The sequence below is a fragment of the Lynx rufus genome, unplaced genomic scaffold (assembly GCF_022079265.1).
Source record: "Lynx rufus isolate CCGP_SWC_20201006 ecotype Redwood Valley unplaced genomic scaffold, mLynRuf1.p SCAF_10, whole genome shotgun sequence".
In the NCBI taxonomy this organism is placed as follows: domain Eukaryota; kingdom Metazoa; phylum Chordata; class Mammalia; order Carnivora; family Felidae; genus Lynx; species Lynx rufus.
Genome location: NW_025814824.1, coordinates 12,314,035 through 12,336,659, shown reverse-complemented (window position 1 = coordinate 12,336,659; position 22,625 = coordinate 12,314,035). Strand labels below are relative to the sequence as shown.

The 22,625-nt window shown below is 37.8% G+C and overlaps 1 protein-coding gene across 1 annotated transcript in view; it reads right to left on the bottom strand.

Moving 5' to 3' along the window:
- Positions 1 to 22,625, bottom strand: part of CFAP95 (cilia and flagella associated protein 95) — a 76,852-nt gene that overhangs the window by 12,383 nt on the left and 41,844 nt on the right. The window contains exon 5 of the mRNA XM_047096030.1: positions 4,580 to 4,637. Coding sequence (XP_046951986.1) covers positions 4,580 to 4,637 — 58 coding nt within the window. The remainder of the gene's footprint in view (positions 1 to 4,579; positions 4,638 to 22,625) is intronic.

Here is a 22,625-nt window from a genome sequence, read left to right as displayed (position 1 = left end):
GAAATACAGCGTAAGAAATGTATTCCTTTAATAAGCTTTTAAATCCTGCCCCCCACCAAAAGTGAATATGATCCAACTTGGATTATATTTGTCTTTATACCAATGCAGTTATACAATATATATTGTTTAAAATTTTTAATGGAAGAAGGAACCCATGACAGCCAAAGTCCTTAGGGTCCAGGAAAGGGTCCATAATGCAGTCCTGGGTCCTGGGAGTCTAGGGAAAGGGCTGGAGCTACTCACAGGGCAAGGTTGTGGGGAATTCAAAGTGACAGCAAATTTCTAATCAGCACAGAAATGTCAATATTTTAACAATGAGATATCTGTGCCAGTGCATAAAGCCCCAGTGGTAGAACAGGTCAATCCTGCTGTTGTTGGGAATAATGCTAAACAGATGCAGTCTCTTTTTATACCTACTGTGCACCATGGCAGGGATATTCAACATTTGGGGGGTTCAAGATAGACATATGCCTGGAAAGATAATTCAATAGGCAGCTCTATTTAAGAAAACAAAATGGTACTTCACACTTGATAATGACCAACTAGATGCACCCAAATGGCAGCTGCATGCCTGGGAGGAGCTGTTAACCTCCAAAGAGCTCCCACTAAGGGTTTGGTCATTGGACTTAGTCATTGGCACTACCTTTCTTTCCTGCTGTCCTGTAAGTTGATTTCCAACACCCATATTTAGAATCTAGCCAACACTCTGGCTTACTATTTTTTCACCCTCTCAAGTCAATGGTTTGGATTCCATTATAGAAACTCAGCCCCATGGCCACATACTGGGCTCTGTCATTCCTGAGAATTGTTCTACATCTTTTGGAGGCTCACAAAAATGTTGCCATTCCTTTTAAAATCAGCATTTTCAAGATAAATCTAATAACAATGTGAAAGTACAATGTGAAATTCCAATAAATTCCAGTATATCCCCCTTTGCTCATTACCTCCAATTCTTCCAGCTCTTTCACTTCTTCACTACTGCCATGATTGGTTTTTGTTCTCAACATTCTCATTCCTTTGACCCTTCAACTTCCTGAGTTTTCTCTCTGCCTGGACTAATTCTTTTCCTTACTCATTCTGAGTGTGTTCAGTAAACTCTCCATCATTATACTTGGCTCACTTGTCCTTTATCCTAAAAGCTCATGTACCCCATAAACAGCCAGTCTTGGACCAATCCTCTAATGTACCTTCTCTGTAAGTTTTCCTCTATTTTGGTTCTTTGGAAGAAGGAGGGGGAAGCTTTTAAGAGAAAGTATCTTTCATTGAAATTGGGATGAGCCATAATAGCCATAATGAATACCTAACATAAAAGGTGGAGTTTTGAGGAAGTACCTTCCAATTCTCTTCCATTTCTCCTTAAAAATGATTTCATAGCTTCCTAATATTCTGTGTTAATTTACTCATACCTAGACCTATAGGATGATAATTTGCTTCACTTTAGAACTCCTATAATGCTATCCCACTTTATGCAAATATCAATTAAACAAATATAAAAAAATGATAATATAAAAATTAAGTCTCAATTCATGCACAAAATTTGAAATATGAATCCAAATATTTTAAGATTTCTTCAGGAATTGCATAATTGCAAAGGCAATAGCCTGAGAATGGTGTACTGTGTTTATGCTAGGTCCACACGGTTTAGACTCTAGCAAGAAAAAATATTCTTTCTTTTGTCAGTATTTTATGAATCATACACTTGTTTATATGCACAGTAACTTCTATGTCAGAGTTCAGTCATTATTTTACTGTTATTTAACCATTTGCTGTCATTACAATTAAAAAAAATTTTTGTATCCTATAACAATGTAACAAGGTAAGCATTCATTAAATGGGGGCGCTGGGAGCAGTGCTAAAAATATGCCTCCACGTCAATTACTTTGGCATGGAACTTAGAAGTGAATGAACAAAATTCTAAATAAAACCACGGAACTGCCATGGCACACTGTTAATGTGGACACAAGCAACATGAGAAACATTAGAAATAATGCTGAAATATTAAAAGCACAAACATACAACACAATGGCTAAAGATTTGTGCACCCTAAGAATACAGCTCACATTCTTAATATTTATGCCTATGGAGAAATTAGTCCTTTGAATTTTGTGAGTTTTTAATTATGTGTCTTGCAACTGCCTTTTGTTTAGAGATGCAGTCAGATCCCATGTATATAAGGAAATGGATCTGAACTGCATTTTTAAATAATATATTTATTGCCTTGTGGTTTTTCTAATCAGAAAAGCCACCATGCTTGTTGCATTGGAAAATTCTAAAATGTGTAAAGATGAAGAAATCACCTAGAATCTCACCATCCAATGTCCAAATTTACTAGCATTTTGACAGTTCCTTCAGGGTTTTTTTTCCTCGATATTTTTACATAGTGTTTATATGAATACACTATATCCATATAATAAACTGTAATATGTGTACAATTTTGTATGTTAATGTTTCTCTTAACCTTAAATCAAGTTTTATCAAGACACTAAGAACCATCTGTGGACATTATATAGGCTGCAAAATATCTCCTCATATGATTATAACATATTTAATTAGTAATACTCCTAATACTAAAATATTAGGTACTTTCCAAGTTTTGTCATTACAAATAATTCAGTGATGAGTATCCTTGGATATGAGTTTTATCCCTAGTTGAGTTATTTTTATCTGAGGAAGTTTCTTAGAAGGAAAATTATTAGATCAAATAGTATCTTGATATATATTGCCAAATTCTTTTCCAGTAAGATTAAAACAACTTCCTGGCAACAGATAAAAGTATCCATTTTACCCCATCTTCAGCCCATTAAGTATTATTATTTCTAAAAATATTGCCAATTTTATTAGCAAATATTTTTATTCTTTTAATTCAGATCTTTTATTATTTGTAAATAATATATTTACAAATAGCTACATTTATTAGCTAGTTGCTTATATTTCCTGCTTTGTAAATTGTCTATATATGTCCGTTAGTCATTCTTCTAGGTTCTCAACATTTTTCCTTCCAATCTGTATAAGTTCTTTATGTATTAGGCATTAATCCATAGATATCATATTTTATTTTTTGATGGTTTGAATGCTCTTTTTTAATGAGAAAAAATAAATAAGAATATGACATATAATAAAGTTAGTATCATGAATCTTGTACTTCCCTAAATTGGCTATATCACTGTTTCAAAAACTTTTGATTATTCTCATCTGTTTATTCTTTCAAAAAATTCTTACAATCTTACAGTTCTAACAGAAAACAAAATCCATTGGGATTTTCAATATAATTAAATGTATGAATTTAATTCATAATCAACTTAGCTTTCCACTCTCCTAAAATGGTTCTTATTCCCTTGTATTCAATATTTCTGTCTCACTTATCTTTGGATGTATTTTTTTTTAAATAAACTTAATGGCTTCAAACAACAATTTATTATTATCTTCTTGGAATCTTTCATGGGCTGCAGTCAGATGGCATCTGGAGCTGCCCTCCAGACTCAATGGGGCTGTATGTCCAATATGGCTTCCTCACTCATCAGTCAAGCGCATCAGCGTTCCTCCTCATGGCCCCTCCTTCCAGCAAAGTACCTCGATTTCTTACATGGTAACACCGAGCTCCAAGAGTTGGAGGCAGTCTTCTTCAGTCTAGTCCAGATCTGGCATAGTGTCACTTGCCATGTTCTATTGATCAAATCTGTTACCTGACAGCTTAGATTCAGAAGGTGGAGTATCATTCACCTTGTCCTGGAGAAGTGGCCTGTGAAAAGTCCCCCTTTGGAGACAAACTACCAACCACACTTTCTTTATTGATCTTTATTTGGTCTAGAATTTTCTTCACAAAAGTTTTTGAAATTTGTGTTGCTATAGTAATTTGTACATTTTTTTTCTCATAGTTTACTAAGCAGTTAGGGCTGATATGAAGGAAAGATCTTGTTTTTTGATATACTTATTTTGTATTCAATTGCCTTACTAGATGGTCTTATTTATTCTAATTACTCCTCAGTTTAATATTTTAGTTCTCCTAAGAAGATAATCATACTCTCTGAAAATAAAGATGACTTTTTCTCTTTTTCAATAGTTAAATACTACCTATTGTACCAGTCAAGACTTTTCATAACAAGACTAATAGGAGGCATCCTTGTTTGGTTTCTGTTGTATAATTTTTTAAGTACAAGCATATTGAAGTTATAAACTGGACATATTTTATCAACATACACATCTCCCAGAGCTAAATTAAACTACTTATTTTTATGTGTCAATGCAATACAAATGAATAGAAAGGTAGGTTTTTATTTCACATAAATTGAATTCAGGGAAAGGGCCAATAAAACAAGATGAGGAAGAAAACAACTAATATATTTTGGACACTGCAATATTTTCTTCCTGATATCTATAAACTTCCAAAAAGAAATCATAGCCATAAAACATTCCATTGACTCCCACAAATAGCTAATATCTCTAAATAAATATAAAACATCATAAATTTCTGCAATTTGTCCTTTCTTCCCAAGCTTGACTATTTATACTAGAAATAAAGAATCATTTTAAGTACATAAATAAATATTAGAATAGGGCTTTTCAGCCATCTTATACTCACAAATGGCTGATAATCATATGGTGGAGCATAGTCTTCAGCATATGTTGTCAATGCACACCTGAGAGGGATAAGTCAATATGTGAGAAAAGAACAACCCCAAAAAGAATGATATTTAAGATGTTTAGTGCTATCTGCTTTACATGAAATAAAAACATTTCAAGGAGGATTGGTCCTAATAAAAATGTTAAAACCTACAACTGGAGCACCTGGGTGGCTCAGTTGGTTGAACTTCCGACTTTGGCTCAGGTCATGAACTCACGGTTTGTGGGTTCCAGCCCCACATCAGGCTTTGTGCTGACAGCAGGGAGCCTGCTTGTGAGTCTCTGTCTCCCTCTCTCTCTCTGCCCCTCTTCCGCTTGTGCTCTTTCTCTCTCTGTCTCCCTCTCTCAAAAATAAACATTAAAAAAAAAACCCTACAACTATCCCAGACCTTGTTTATAGCATTATCTACCACTATAGGATGCCCTTCCTTCAATTACTTCCAATTCAGTACCACTTACTACTCTCCTGTACTAATGATATGCTACCAAGCCCAAGTCCCTGAGCTTAGGTGCATTCCAGACTTTTGGGATTCTCTTTACCATTTGCTTTCTGCGTCTCAAACCCTTTTGACTCTATGCCCATGTTCGCTGCTAGATGACAGCTGAAGGAGATAATAGAAGACAACCAGGTGGACCGAGATTATATAGCTTCCCTAACCTCCACCCAATTAAACACAGAGCAATGCTGAATAAATATATCCTCCCTTCCCCAAGTCTACAAGCACAGCCAAGCTCCAAGGGGAAACCCTGAGGTGCCCGAAATGAGGACGATGCTCACTAGAATGGCAAGCTGTAAGAAGACATGCCAAGACTAGAAGGTAGAGTGTGGGCTGCATAGGAAGGGCCAGAGACATGGCTTTGGGGTCACGGAAGGCACAGAAGGCTGTCCTACTCCCAGCCAGGAGTCTGTAAAGTCTGTAACCTCAAATAAAAGAAATCAAAGAAATTCCAGCCACCAGTTTAGGGAAACTTGCAAGAAAGCTTCTCTGTTTAGAACTCAGCGTGGGACAAAAATTATTCTCCAATGAGATATAATTAAATAAAATAAAATAAATTAAATAAATAAAGCCCTACTTCTGTTTCTGGCAGTATTATGGGACTAGACAGTCAAAGAAACTCTTCTGAGAATTGCACACCTAAAAATATTGGGCACAAGGAAATTTAAACATTTTAATGCTTGGCTATGCTGGTGAGAAAGAGAATTCAGTAAGTAAAAGAATTCCAAAATAACAAGGAAGTCAAACTCAGAATGGTTATTGGGTACAGGTGCTAATATTTTACTTGGTGATAACCACCAGTTCCTTCAGGGCTTTCATGGTGTGGTTTCCAGAGTAGTAGTATTAGCATTACCCGGAAACCTGCTAGGAATACAAACAAGTGGGTCCCAACCCCAATCTGCTGAGTTAGAAAGCTGGGGGTAGGGCCCTGTGGCCTGTGTTAACAAGCCCTCTAACTGATGCTGACGCACACTCAAGTTTGAATACTGGCAGTTAAAAGAACAAATACTAGAAATGTAATTTTCAAACTAGCAAGTAAATTTTTAAACTTTTATTATTTTTTTAAATCTAAGTTTGTTAACATATAGTGTAGTAATGGTTCCAGGAGTAGAATTTAGTGATTCATCACTTACATATAACACCCGGTGCTCATCCCAACAAGTGCCCTCCTTACTATTATCCACTTTGCCCATCCTCCCACCCAACACTCCTTCATCAACCCTTAGTTTGTTCCCTGTATTTAAGAGTCTCTTATGGTTTGCCTCTTTCTCTATTTTTATCTTATTTTTCCTTCCCTTCCCCTATGTTCATTTGTTTTGTTTTTTAAATTCCACATATGAGTGAAATCATATGCTATTTATCTTTCTCTGACTGACTTATTTCACTTAGTTCCATCCATGGTGTTGCAAATGGCAAGATTTCATTCTTTTTGATCACTGAGTAATTGTGTATAATAACACATCTTCTATATCCATTTATCAGTCAATGGACATTTGGGCTCTTTCCATACTTTGGCTATTGTTGATAGTGCTGGTATAAACATTGGGGTGCATGTGCCCTTTTGAGTCAGCATTTTTGCATCCTTTGGATAAATACTTAGTAGTGCAATTGCTGGGTTGTAGGGTAGTTCAATTTTTAATTTTTTGAGGAACCTCCATACTGTTGCAAGTAATTTTTTTTAAAGACCAATCTAATAAGAAGAAAAGAATAAAAGGAAGAAATGAAAATCATTTTTGCTTATAAGACAAATTAAAATCATAAAAATAAAATTAAATGCCTTTGCAAATACAATGAAAGTAAAAGGGTTAAACTCATCAGTGAAAATATTTTCTTAGACTTAAACCGAACATTGTATTGTATTATATAGTACAACTCTATGCGTCTATACCTAGAATAAATTATTTTCAAACGAAGTTTGAAAATAAAAGGATATAAAAAGGTATATCCAGAAAATATTAACCAAAAGCAAGTTAGTATTCTTATATTAATATCACATGTAATCGACTTTGAGTCAAAAGTTATTAGTAATAAAGATCATTATGTATTGATTAAAGGAACAAACACCAGGAAGATCCTAAGTCAAGAAACCTAACAACACAGAATGTGTAAGTCAAAAAATGACAGAATCACAAAGATAAAATGACCAATCCACAGTCAGGACAAGATTGTTACACTTTCCTAGATCCTTTGTTTCCTTAAACCCAAATATCTACATATATCCTCCAAAATCTGGTGATAACCACCAGTTTCTTCAGGGCTTTCATGGTGTGGTTTCCAGAGTAGTAGTATTTGCATTACCCGGAAACCTGCTAGGAATACAAACAAGTGTGTCCCAACCCCGATCTGCAAAAGCAAATAAAATCACACAATCACCCATGCCTAGTGCATAACAGTGGCTAGAGAAAACTACAAACTTCAGCGCATGTGTATGTGGGAGAAAAATCCAAAATCAGTAGAGCCATATCCAAAGCCCATACTGGAGCAAAATCAGGTGGGTATTACATGGAAGAGAGGAAAGAGTGGCAAGTCCCTAATGGGGATGGAATACAGAAGACATCACCCCCAGAAAAGAAAGCATCCTTCACTGATGGGAAATACTGAGAACAAGTCTGTGACTAGAGGATCTGAAGATTGGCTTTCCAAGAAAGAGGCTTGGAAAGTATTTAAGACCACAGTGGCAGTCTTGGGAAGGACCTGCCTCTGGGAAATTGGGAAGCAACTAGCAAGGTAAAGAAAAACAAGAATTCAAGCTCAGAAATGAAAGGTCCTAGAATCACCACTTTCAAAAAAGATGGCTTCAATAAAATATAGATCACTTCACTATTCCAACAGTAGAGGGCACTCTTGAACTAAGAGATTAATAAAACTGCCCAGACTTCTCACTCCTCCTTAGAATTACCCGATTGCTGCTCTTCCAGGAAAATTCAACATATGATAAACAGAGTAGTGCAACATCACTATGAGAAGAAAACAGTAAATCAAAATAAAGACTAAGCCGATGAAAACCTTTTCTATAAACATTCCCAAATAGGCACAAATTCTGGATTCTATTCTATGAATTGGAGATTCTAGAAAACGCAGTAAAGCAAGGAAAAGAAGTGTGAGTATAATAACTGGAATAAAAGAAACAAAATTCTTATTTTCCACATATAAGATTATCTACATTTTAAAAATCCAAGAGAATCTACAAATCATAACAACAGGCAAGTTTCAGGGAGGTTGTTGGATACAAGATCAATATACAAAAATAGCATACCCATACACCAACAACAAGAAATTAGAAAGCATAATTAAAGTCGAAATATCTCATTTATAACTGCAATAAAATCTCTAATTTTCCTATAGGAATGCATCTAACAGATTTAAAAGACATTTTTGACAAAAATTTTTAAATCTGCTGAAGGACATAAAACAACCCCTTTATTTATAGGTGACTATTCAATATATGTTACATATACATATGTGTGTATGTATAATTTCTAAAAGGTTTACAATCTGACATTTTATATATAATTCTTGATTAAATTGTGATTTGAATTTTCTATCACTCAAAAGACACCATAAACAGTGTTACAAGAGAATTCATAGACAAGAAGATATTTATTGAAAAATTAACTCAAATAATATCAATATCCAGAATAAATAAAAAAATCTTAGAAATCAATAAAAGACAGTATCCTATAGAAAAATGGACAAAGACTATAAATTCTTCACAGTAGAAGAAAACAAAATGGCTATTAATATTTGAAAACAAATTCAGGCTTAATATTCAGTCTTAAATTCAGCAGTGAAATGCAAAGTAAAACAGTAAGTTACCATTTAATATCCATTTGGTAAAAATTAAAAATCTCTACACTGTTTGTAAGGATATGAAAGTATGAGCATGTTCATACATTATTAGTGGCAATATCTTACAGAAATGAAGGTGCATATATCTTAACTAGCAATTATATTTCTAAGTATTAAGAAATCCTTGCACATATACTCAAGAAGACATACATAATATTCAATGCAGCCTTATTTGTAACAGTGTAAAACTGGAAGCTAATGTCCATCAATATGGTGAATATATTGTGAATATATGGTGAATCTATAAGTCATGATAAATGGTCTTTTTTAAAAAAATAAGAAGCAAACATGGCAAAGATATCAACTTACATTATAACTAGGAAATAAGTAGATGGATGTCTGAAGAGTATTTAAATGGAAATATTACATAATCTTAAAATGTTTAAGTGTTAATAGATGATGGTGAACTTATTTCTCTACCCCATCCTCATCCAAAGTTACAACTCAAATGATACAATTATCAGTCAAATAGAGTGATGCTTTGGGCAGGCCAACCTCGCAAAGCAGCTTTGCGCATCTCTCAACCCACTTAAAGCACTTAATGGGCAGAAACCCATTCCACCTAGCTCAGGTCCTTCTCTCTTTCTTTATTATCACCTCCCAGCACAGAGTCTGGTACAAGGTAGGCACTGAGAAATATGAATTAAATGAATAAAGCAATTAAAATAAAATTAGAATATAAAAAGATAGAGATTTACTACAAAACTCAAAGTAAATAAAGGTGGAGGGTTAAAATATTCAGTTATCTTTTTGAAAATGCAATGTGGCTCAACAAAATGGAAACTTTTATAATAGTGAATGATGAATTTCAGTCAGTCAGCTATAAACTCTTTGTGATCACTCACCTCCCCCAAGCATTTCAATCTGAAAAACAGGGCAACAATCTTGAAGTGATATATTTTGTCCAATTTGAAACAAGATGGTCTTTTGAAAATAAAACCATAGATCTTCCTCTTCGATATCAGCTGAAGGCTATAGCCAAATAAATAATATAATGAAAGAATAAATCCCTTAGAAGAGAAATGGTCTTCAGAGAAACTCAAGAAAGCAAGAGATGAGGAAACTAAGGGAGGCATGTGTTCTAGGCACAAGGAAGAGGTGTCCTGGCTCATAAATAGACCTCTCTGGAAGGTTCTGGGAGCAGAGCTGCAATACATCAATGTCAGTGTTCCAGTCTGATTATGACAGCTAACAGTGACTTTAGCTCATTGTCTGGAATCACCTCAAGCCAGCCTTGTGTCACATGTCCCTGCTCTACCACTCCATAACTACCCACAGCTGATAGGTCTAAACATCAGCTCCTAGTTCAGATTCCATCAGGGCTCTGCCATGGGATTTCTTACTAGAGATGAATGGGAAAGAGTCAGTCCCTCTTCTGTGATAAGAACCATGGGATGTAAAGTACCTCCCCTCAGAAGGAGAAAAGGAAGCCAACAGGGAGAGAATCCTGGTTCTAATTCCAGTAGTCTTGGAAGCCCAACTCTTCCAAGGACTTTCCCAGAGTTCCATCTGGTAATTCAAACTCCTATAATAAACTCTCCTTTTGACTCAAGGTCATTTTAATTGTGCAATTTTTACTTACAACTGAAAGAGTCCCACTATAATCAGGTAGTCAGGATCTGAGGCCATTGATTATTGTAATCTTATAACTAACTCACACACTCTGAACAACACTCTGATTATACGTTGCCTTCCTATCCTTTTTTTTTTTTTTTCCAAGAGAATCCTTTTGTTAAGGCTGACATGACTGGTATGCTTGAACATTTTATTTCCCATTATAAATTAACTAATTAGAATAATGGCTTTTCTTGTGAGTTTAATGAGCATAAGTCAGTCTTCATGAGTAAGATAAATTCTGAAGCACAGATAAAATTGTCTTTCTGGAAATGTAAAACTGAAGACCAGATGCTGATAAATTTACCAATATAATGCCATGCTGTAAGAACGTTTGGAAAGTGGACAGCTGGCTTTCACCCGGCACCACCCACAGTTTGCCACACATGCCCTCTTCAACCTTTAATGGTTGTAAGGTAGAGAACTGCTAAAGGTGTTCTGCAAGATGAAAAAGGAAAAGAAGTCTGATATTGAAGTTTTTATTAAAGCCATGATATTAGTTAAAATGCCTACAACTACACCAACCTCTATGGTAACATGTGTAAATCTGACAAGATGAAATACCAAAACCCAGGGAATCACAATTTCTTAAACCTGGAAGAAATTTAAAGGTCAACCACTTCTTTTCTGTTTTGTCTGGAGGACAAGCAGATATTTCACCCAGCTTCCCAGCAACCAGAACAAGGGCATGTGACATCTATCTACTCAGCAAATCAGACAGTCCCACCTAAGAGTCTGAATCTGAGTAAGTGACTCAAAAAAGCAGAGAATTAATTTGGAATTAATCCCATTTCTGGCAGCAGTAGAAGCAGCATCTGTTATTTAGGATGAGGAGAGGCCCATGGCAATGGATTCTACTTGACTCCATGTGGTAGGATGGAAGGGGAGGTTACAACCACTCTGGGAAGTTCTGTCTCATTCTTAACAGAAATCATCATTCTTTTTTAATCTCGGATCTACCTAAGGAATGAAGCCACACAGAGCAAATCTGATAGTTCTTCCACATCTGCTGAATGCTGCCCTCCCCCTTTTTAATCTATCACTTATTTACTCTCAAACTTCCCCAGCTGTGTAATTCTCATCTCAATATGTTCAGTTAATTTTACTTCTTGCGAAAATTTCTCTTGGAGACTTCTGTTCTGCTCTGGTCTCAGGAGATTCTTCGCCCAACCTGTGACACAGCTGGCTCATTGGCGAGCCTTAGTCCTGGGGATAACTGCCTCTGCTCTCATTGAAGGATCTTCTATTTTAGGGGGCCCTTATCTTTTTCTACCTTTGTTTACTCCCTCTTTTTTTAAATCATTAGCATAGAGTGTTATGTTAGTTTCAGGTGTCCAATATAATGATTCAACGATTCCATACATTACTCAGTGCTCATCAAGGTAAGTGTGCTCTTAATCCTGTTTATCTATTTCACTCATCCTCCCACCCACCTCCCTTATGGCAACCACTCGTTAGTTCTTTGTATTTAAGAGCTGGGTTTTTTTGTTAGTCTCTTTTTTCTTTGTTTATTCATTTGTTTTGTTTCTTAAATTCCACCTATGAATGAAATCATACCATATTTGTCCTTCTCTGACTTACTTCACTTAGCATTATACTCTCTAGGTCCATCCTACAAATCAATCTCAAAGAAGCTAGAGGGCAAGAGGTGGAAAGAACAGGTGAAATGGCAGACAATTTGAATCTGCTTTTATTCCTGATCCAAGCCAAGCCCTTGCTAAGTTTCCTAGCAGTGTGGAAGCAGTTCTCTCCTTCTGTCAAGAACACAGACTTATAAACCCAGAGATTCTAGTGTCTTCTTGACTATCAAGTGGCCTTGGGGTCTTGAGCAAGCCATTTAAACCATTATTTACCCCCATTATTTTTTATCTTATTATTTATCTTATATTTATCTTATTTACCCCCATTAGTATCTCTTCCATAAATAGAGACTAGACAGATAGATTAATTAATGGAAAATTGGATTCTTTGATTATCTCTGTGCTTTGATTTCCTTGTTTATACAATTAAGAAAATACAGACTCATATGACCTTGTATAAATGTTAGGAGTGGATAATGCATGTGAAATACTTTGAAGGAAATGGAGCACTCTACACAATTAAGCATGAAAAGCAATGTACTATAGTGGTTAAGGACACAAACTCTGCAGTCAGACAGACCAGACCTGAGTTTTAAAACCCAGCTCTGGTGCTTCCTAGGCTAAGGAAATTTGGGGAAGTTATTTTACCTCTCTGAGCCCCTTTTTTAATGGAGATAGCTGCAGTGTCTATCTCAAATAATGAGAATTAAATGAAATAAGGCATATAAAGCCCTTAGCTCAGTGCCAGACACACAGTATGTGCTCATTGACACAAGAAGAAAAAGCGATACTGCAAGGATACTAATTAGAGAGTGGAAGAACATGGTTCTCTTTGCATTTTATTTGAAATATTCAAGCTGCTGAATGGATTGAAAGGGACAAGACTGGAGGCAGAGGAACTAGTTAGGACACTTATATTTGCAACTGAATCTGGGTCACTGACCTCGCTCATGCTCCAGTGTCAACTATCCACCTGCTATCTGGTATTTTCTCTTCCTCTTACCTTCACTGCCTCAATGAATGGCCCCATTAACCCCCAGGTGCCTAAGCCAGAGGCCTGGGAATCAACCTTGAGTCTTCTCTACCCTTATAACTAATCAGTTACCAAGTAAATGTCTATTCCTCTCTCTTAATATATCTAAAATATGAAATCTTTTCCTCCACACCACTATTACTAGAGGTCAGGACGTTATCATCTTTTGCCTTGGTTAGTTCAATAGCCTTCTCACTGCAGTCCCAGTCACCTACAATTTGCCTTCTGCTTTTTAAACACAAATCTGATCATTTCTACCCCATACTTGAAAACCTTTCATTCTTGCCTTCATGATAAAGTTCAAATTCTTTTTTTAAAATTTTTTTTTAACGTTTATTTATTTTTGAGACAGAGAGAGAGACAGAGCATGAACAGGAGAGGGGCAGAGAGAGAGGGAGACACAGAACTGAAACAGGCTCCAGGCTCTGAGCTGTCAGCACAGAGCCCGACGTGGGGCTCGAACTCATGGACTGTGAGATCATGACCCGAGCCAAAGTCCGACGCTTAACCGACCGAGCCACCCTGGCGCCCCAAAGTTTAAATTCTTTAACATAGCTTTCAGGCCCTACCTGCTTTGTCCCCAACATCTTTCTCCAACTTTGGATGCTATCACTGAAAACTTGTACTCTATGAACCAAGACATGCCCATCACAGGTACCATTATCCCCTGCCCTAAATCCCTGTCTAGGGTGCCCTTCTCTCCTGTTGATCTGGCTGACTCTAGCTCAAACTTCATGACTCAGCTTAGGTTTCACATCTACCTGGAAGCCTTTTCTAACCTTCCAAATCTGAGTTATGTTCTCCTCTTGCATCCTCTGTTCACCCTAGCATGTTGCAACGTGTAGGTTGGCTTATTCAACAACTATTCCAGCCTCCCTTCTTGTGTGTCTTTCTCTACTTAGAAGACTCTTGTAGCCAAGGGTGGCCATCTAGTAGATGAAGAATGATGGTTCTGAGGGGGTTTCCCTTTACCTCTTCACTTTCCCATTTCTTCCTTTCTAGAACAGATTGATGATGTTGGGAGGCACAGCAACCCTCCTGACACTATGAGGATGAAAGCTTCCTGCAAAACTTGTAGAGAAGAAAGACAAAAATGCCCTGCATCATTGATGACATCATGTAGCTGCTATACCAGTCTTTTCTTTTAAGTTAATTTATTTTCGAGAGAGAGGGAGGGACAGAGAGAGCATGCATGTGGGGGAGAGGCAGAGAGAAAATCCCAAGCAGGCTCCATGCTCAGCCCACCGTGGGGCTCGATCCCACAAACTGTGAGACCATGCTTAACCGACTGAGCCACCCAGGTGCCCCGGTGACATTCCAGTCTTATTCAAGTTACTACTAGTGAGGTTTTCTGTTACTTTCAGCCAAGGGTATTCCTTACTGATACATGAGTACTGATTGGTTATTTTTCTGTCTCATGTATTAGACAGTGAGCTACTTCAGGCATGGGTGTCTTTTGTCTCTATATTCCTAATACCTAATTGTTCCTAATTCATAGTAGCCACTCATTATGTCGAAAGGATGAATTCAGATATGTGGAACAAACATAATTTCCTCAGGACTAATAATTTTTGCAAGCCATTTTGAAGGGCATTGTAAGCCTTATCTATTAAGGTAATAATTTAACTATGAAAGTGCTAAATATAGAATCAAATTAAACACAGATAGCAGCAAAGATTTCCATAATGCTGTAAAATTCTTGTTCCTATGAAACCACTTCTATGGCTCAAAGATGCACAGTATAGTACTATCCACTGAGACTCACTGAAGACTTCAAGTAATTATAGCATTATGACAACCACATAAATTTCCAATATTATAAAGAGAAATACTAGTAATGCAGTCTCACCATTATGTGGAATAAAAGGAAATGTCAGGATTACATATAAATTCCATAATATTAACATTTTGAAAATCTTTGCCACTCATTTGTTTCATGACCTCATCAATCCCAAAATTTGAACTGCTTGTATTCCCAGTGGATTAGCAATGACACAAATTCACCTGTAGGCCAAATAAAGGTAGAAGCAGCCATATAATCATGGTAGTTAGAGACATGAAGCTTATTTCAGTTATCTACTACTATGGCGTATAAGTTAGTGGCTTAAAATAACAACTATTTTATTATCTCTGATTATTCTGTGGGATGACTGGGCTCAGCTGTGTAGTGTTTTGGTCCATGTGATGTTAATGAGACCTACAGTCATCCAGGTACTTGAATGGATGGAAAGATCCAAGATAGCTCATTCTCATGCCTGGCAGTTGGTTTTGTCTGTTGTCTGGGAGCTTAGTTGGAGCTGTCAACAGATGCCTTGGTTCTCTTCCATGTGTCTTGGGCTTCTCACAGCATGTTGGCTAGAGGCCAAGAATCAGAAAGTAGAAACTACCAGTCTCATAAGGTCTGCCCTCTGATGTCCCAGAGCATCACTTCTGCTACATTCCATTGATCAAAATGAATCACAAGGCCAGCCCAGATTCATAAGACAGGAAAATGACATCTGTCTCTTGATGGGAGCTGTAGCATGCATGCACAGAGAAGGAAGGGATTGTTTCTGGGGACTAGAGACCAAATAAGTAAATTGAATAAAGCTGTCTTCATAATTTTATCTTGAGGGCCTCACTGAGCACACCTGGGTATGCAAATAAACTTGAACTTTAATTTGGTAGGTGTAGTGTGAATGGCTATTCTAATGAAGTTAGATACAATACAGACAGGTATGGTCTGAGTCAGCCATGAATCCACTATGATGCCAAAACTTTGGATCTAACAAGCACTATACTGGGTGCTTTCACATAAATTTTCTTATCAAATTTTATGAATTACCCTGAAAGGATAGCAATAAAGTAGGTCATTGCTATCCACCATTAAAACACTCCTGTGCCAAGGCACACAAGCCAAGTCAGGACCTGAGCCATACCCCCAAATATTAACAAATGGGGAAGTGTTCCGCCTACTTAGCTGTTTGGTTTCAATGTATGTCAGGTAACGGCAGATACCCTATATGCAGGAGTAGCACAAAGAGCAATAGCATTTAGGTTGACTCTGAAATCATTCCAGCAAATTTGACCAACTATAAAAGCCATTACCATTCAGCACCAGCCAAGCCACCCATTCCAGGCATCCCAGGTGAGTGAGATGAGCTCAGGCAGGTTTCTGCTTCACAAGGGAAAACTTCCAAACCAAATCCAAGATATGTCTTAGGAACCAGTAGCCATATTATTTGAAAAATGAAAAAATTGAATCTAGAAATTTCAAGAGATAAAGAACCTTTCACCAGTATTTCCTTTAAATGGCTTGGTGCTCAAGACCTGGGCCTTGCCTAAATGGAGCAAATAACATCTCCATGTTCAGAGTTCTCTTAGTTGGCCTAGCATTCAAAGAGGCAGAAGAGAAGAGTGGCTAAGACCATGAGCTTTGGCCTTAGACAATCTCAGTCCAAATCCTGACTCATACTTGATTGCTCTGAAAGTTTGAACATGTTACTTGACTTCTCTGTGCTTTTGTTTTTCCCACCATAGAATGCAGATAATGTAGATGGAACCAAGTCGTATGAGTTTTGTAGGAAGTAAATGAGTTAGCAACATCAGAATGGTGCCTGACACATAATACATACCATATAAGTATTTGCTATCAGTTGTATTACTTAAAGTTGTAAGTTATAGAAACCTAGCTCAAACTCAAGAAAAAAAAAAAAGAAGGAAAATACCAGCACATATAAAAAGAATACCATCAGAACAGTCTTTTTCCACACCTCTGCTTAGTTTCATTTACAGAGAGATGCTCGCCCCACAGCTAGATGCCCTCTGTAACTTGCTACCTGGAAAATGTTAGGGCATCTTGCCCAAAACTTCAATTATAATCCTAGAATGCTTTCTGATTGGCCATACGGGTCATATGACCAACACATGGGCTTGAGGGAGGTGGGAGCAGGGAGGAAAATCACCCCATTAGCACACAGCCTGGCCACATTACACTGCATGGGAAGCAAAAGGTCCTCCAATGAGTAAGATGAGGAATCAAGAATGGGATTCTGGTCTGTCTCACTCCTATTGTATGCTCATTCCACAATATTACTCTCCTCTTCACATTTCCTTTGTTGTTACCCTCATCACCTTCATCACAGGGCATTTTTTAAAACTTTTTTTCCTTCTGGAAAAATGTCCACCAACTGGGTGGCATTTTACCAAGAGACAAGCCACCACATAAATGCCTGAGTAGGAAAAAAAAGCAAATGCCTTGCTCTGGAGTTTGAGAAAAGGAAAAAACAAAATAACACCTCTTACTATTCATATTCAGTCCCTTTCTTCTGAAGAGTGCCAAAGGTTTTACAGATGCTAAATGCCCCAGTGAGAGAAATAAATTGAAAGAGTTTAAGCTGCGGCCTAAGCTCACTATGGTTACTGGGAAGTAATCACTCCACACACATATGGATAAGTGCTCTATGCCAACAATGAGCACTTAACTGCCTGAACTACTTTTTGGCCTCATTTAACTTGTCCATTTATGAGACTACAGATGCCTTTCTCCTTAGAACCATAAAATTTTAGAGCAGGAAAGGACTTTACAGATCATTTGGTTCAATCTCTTCATTTTATAGATGGAAACAACTGGAACCCAGAGAGGCTTATTAGCCAGCACAAGGTCATATAGCAGGTTTAGTGCAGGCCCAGAAGTAGAACCATGTCTCCTATCTCTCCATACCATGCCTTTTCTGAAAAACAACTATCTCCAAAAAGCTACCCAGTGATCCAAAACACTATTAATTTCTTTCTTCTCCAGTCATGTGGATCACATAGTGTTTGGATGACTTCTGGAAACAAGACACATTTATTATAAAATTTTGACAATATACACTAATCACTAGCACCGGGATACAATGAAATTTGGTAAAAATGGCAGGATGCAGTAGTTAACTGCTGTCCTTGTAAGAGGTATACCTTTCATACTTCTCCATCCTCCAGCAGATAGTCAGTACTTCTGGGCTGCCCTCAAACTGACACAGGCTCCCATGCGTATGCTTCTCACCCAGTGCATATTCTATGCCAGAGTTGGCTTTCACTGTCAAAAAAATTAGCTCCTCCTGTGAACCATTATCCCAGGACCATGCATGGTTAATATGCATATTTAAGTTAAGGGCTTCTGAGAAAAAGATCTTAAAACTATATTTATACTAAATCTCATTTGCAAAATTGAATCTGCTTGATACAGCTTTTGTTGTTGTTTGTTTCATTTGTTCTGTTGTTTTGGTTTCTGGTTGGTTGCTTGCTTACTGGTCACAGATGCCGTCCAAATATTATACATGGAAAACCTTACTTCTTAGAATGAGTCAGCTACAACTATCTGTTACAACGGACAAATCATAAAATGATTTTGTATAGATCATCACATATCTAAGGGCCTTCTGATAATCAGTGAATTAGCTTTCCATGCCTCATGAAGAGCTTCCAAATTACGTATAAGTTCCCGAGAACTTGAATTCATGAGAACAAGATGGGAGGGCAAAGAATATCTTAATTTACTAATTATATTCAGGTTCTTATCCACTTTTCCTATGTGCCTTGAAGGAAATGTGTCTCTCATTACTTTGCTATGCCTTTAATGTCTCTACCCATGTAGTAAAAGGAGTATGTGTCAGAGACCTCCTAGCCACGCAACTGTGCCCACCTGAGATCAGAAGAGCACTGTTGGTGGCTGTGGTCTTTGGGCCTCCCTGACTCTCACCCCTGCTGTTACTGGTCAGGGTGAATTCCTTGGAAACTCACTGATAGAAATGTAACCAGCTTTCAAGAGAAACAATAACTCTACTTCTAGACAAGCTCAATCCAGCCTCAATGTATATAAATCCTCACTTTTAAAGTTAAGTCATTGATAGTGCTTTTAGTCTCAACCTTACTTCCCCCCACATTATAATTTTTAAAAATTTATCTCAGTCCGTGACGTATGTGGGAGGAGTTATCCACAGAGTCCTTTTCTCTAGGTAAGGCCAGGAGTGATGAGTGCTGTCCAAACACTGTAGTCCTTCTGATTTCCAATATGTTCCAGAGATGTTTGCTGCCAGTTTAAGGAGGAAAAGTGTTGTGTCTTCTTGATATTGGTCCAAAATAAAGTAGGTTGGCTATCAGTTGAGTTGTGAGAAAAGAAACAGACTGTTGGGTGCCCAGGTGGCCCAGTCAGTTAAGTGTTTGACTCTTGGTCTCCCTCAGGTCATGATCTCACCATACGTGGGATTGAGCCCCACATCAGGCTCTTTGCTACAGTGGGGAGCCTGGTTGGGATTCTCTCTCTCTCTCTCTCTCTCTCTCTCTCTCTGCTCCTACCCCCCAGCCCCGTGCTCATGCCTTCTCTCTCTCTCTCTCTCTCTCTCTCTCTCTCAAAATAAATAAACATTTTTTTAAAAAAGAAAGGACTGTCAAGTGCCATCAAAATATAATGAATGTTATCTAAAAATTAAAATAAATGCATCTAGCTAATGTCCCCTTAACAACAAAACTATACCTACATTCTGATTTTTGTTAAGAGGTAACTGGAAGTTTAAATTTACATTATGATTACAGCCTTTCTTTTATAAGTTGAAGCACATTACTTTGGTCCATTGAGCAAACTCATTCTTATTCATTGCCTTTTAAAGTTGACATTTAACTTCCACAGCTGTACAGTTGGTAAGAAGCAAAAGAATATTTAATATTAAAGAAAGCAGACTCTAAAACACCACAGCATCCTATGGTATGGAATATCCTATAATTAGTGTACATTAACTGAAAGAAGGAATTACATATGGAATTAGTGAAGGACAGTTGAAGGTACTCATGTATTTATTTCCTTGCTGATAATCAAATAAGACAAACAAGTAATTCGGCAATTCCAACTAAGAAGGACTGATTTTTCTAAAAGACTATGTCTTCCAATGCATTTACCAAAATAGAACTGAGAACTTTTGGTTCTACAAGTCTTGAAGTCCTAAATCAAATAAGATAGGAAAGAGCAATACTTCTCCTCTGTAAGAATTTTCTGTTCAACACCAGAAATAATCTATTCATTCAAGAAATGATTACTATGCAGCTGCTATAGGTCAAGCTCTCTGGTAGGCACGGGGGATGGAGCTGTCATGGTCTTGCCCTTTAGAGCAAGTTTAGCAAGAAAGACAAACAGGGATGCAAGTAATTGCAACTAAGATGAGTATAGTGTTAGGATAAAAGAAGCACACAGTGCCATGGACACCCACAAGGGATCTACCAAGTCGTAGGGGCTGGGGTGACAGTAGGAAGGGAGGGTCCTTTGGAGGACATGACATTTCAGATGAAACTTTACAACTTCAGAGTTAAGATTAACGGTACACATTGCATTTTGCTTCTCCAAAAAGCTCCACTAAAATCATATGAAAGAGGCTTTAAAAAAATAAACCCACAACGATATGAAGAACAGGAAAAGGGACATGAGAAACAAGTTTTGGAAGCTTGGAGAAGATGAACAAACAAGTGGTATGTGACTTAGCAGAAAGCTGAGTAAGTCCTGAAGCAGCAAAGGACAATTGGGCTGGAGTTGCTGGAGAAGCAGCTAGAGCCGCAGGTCTCTGTCACTCTCCACTGCTGGGTACTGCACCTTCTCTCTTCCAGCAGGAACTAGAAATTTATTCACCAGAAAAGGTAAAAGAGGGGTGCCTGGGGGACTCGGTCAGTTCAGCGTCCGACTTCAGGCTCAGGTCATGATCTCACGGTTCATGGGTTCGAGTCCCATGATGGGCTCTGTGCTGACAGCTCGGAACCTGGAGTCTGCTTCGGATTCTGTGTCTCCCTCTCTCTCTGTCCCTCCCCTGATTGTGCTGTCTGTCTGTCTCTCCCTCTCTCTCTCTCTCTCAAAGGTGAATAAAGATTAAAAAAATAAATTTTTAAAGGGTGAAAGAGAAAGTCATTGATCAACAACATGGTTCAGTGACCATACATAATGAAGGATTAATATTGACGTCCCAGCAAAACGCTCTGCTCACTCCAAGAACACAGGTGCCAACCCTTCACCCTTCAGAGGGTCAAATAAGGGAGATTTCTCTGGCGAATCTGACCAGCCCAAGAGGAAAGACTAAAATACTGGCACCAGGGCTTCTGGGGGGTGGGAGGGGAGGGAAGACCCACCTAGATCCTTCCAGTAAAACTCCAAGACAGTAAGTTTCACTCACAGGCTCTTAATCATGAGCAGAAAAGCAAGGATTACTAGACCCCTCAAGAAAGCCTCCAGCACAGATAGATACCATACAAACAAAACCCAAACAGAAACAAAAAAAGCATTTTACATGAAATAGAGACTATGCATGGAGAAAAAAAATTAAGAAAAACAAACTATATCATTAACATCCCCAGATAGATAAGATATTATAGTCATGAAATAAAAAAAGGATCCAATAAAAACAGAAGGATTTAAACAAACAAACAAACAAACAAAAAACAACTCAATAGTAGGGTCGAAGAAACAGAGAGAAGATAGTAAAGAAAAAAATAAAACAGAAAGACAAGAAAAGTAGAGGACAAGGCCAAGCAATTCAACACCCAAATAAAGGATTTCCAAAAAGAAAGAACAGAGAAAATGGAAGGTACAAATCATCAATGAAATAAATTAAGAACATTTCCCTGAATTGATAGAGTTTCTAGACTCAGGTTGCTGAGTGTCTAGCCCAGCAGACTTACACAGCACTTACCACGTACACATCAATTACTTTTCTAATTATCTTATGTATATTAACGTGCTTAATCATCACTGCAACCCTAGAACATGGACACCTTTATAATTATCATCCTCATTTTACAAATGAAGAAACTGAAATGGCTAAGCCACTTGCCCAAGATCACACAGCTGGTAAGTGGGCAGGGCCAAGATTTGAAGGCAGGTGATGTAGCAGTGGAACCCACTGCATGAGATTACCAGGTAGGATGGAGCATCACTGTAAAATTTCAGAATACACTACAGACAGTTCTATTTGATTTTTTAACACCAGGGGTGTCTATTATTTCCATAGTGCGTGCAGGGCCGCATACTTGACTGAGAACCCAAGGGAACCCGATGTGGACTCCTGTTCCCACCTCCACACACAACTTCCTTCTCTCTGACACCCTGGTCCTACAAGTTTGAGTCACATTCAGAAGTTCTAAAATCCTATTCCTGCTTCCTAACTCAACAGGAATATTGCTCTGCAGTGGGGCTCACCTGCCTGCATTGCAGCTGGAAGACATGTCCTCAGAAAGTAAGTCAGGGAGAATGAGACGCCCTCACCCCCATCTCAAGGAGCACAGAGACACACAGTTGCTACCCAACACTTGATGACAGTTGCCTACTATATTTTGCCCGGTTCTATAGTTACTCGTGGCAGGATGGTAAGTCTGCAACCAGTCCTTGTGTCTGAAGATATCTTTGTCTGACTCTCCCATTTAAATAGTTCTAGGTTC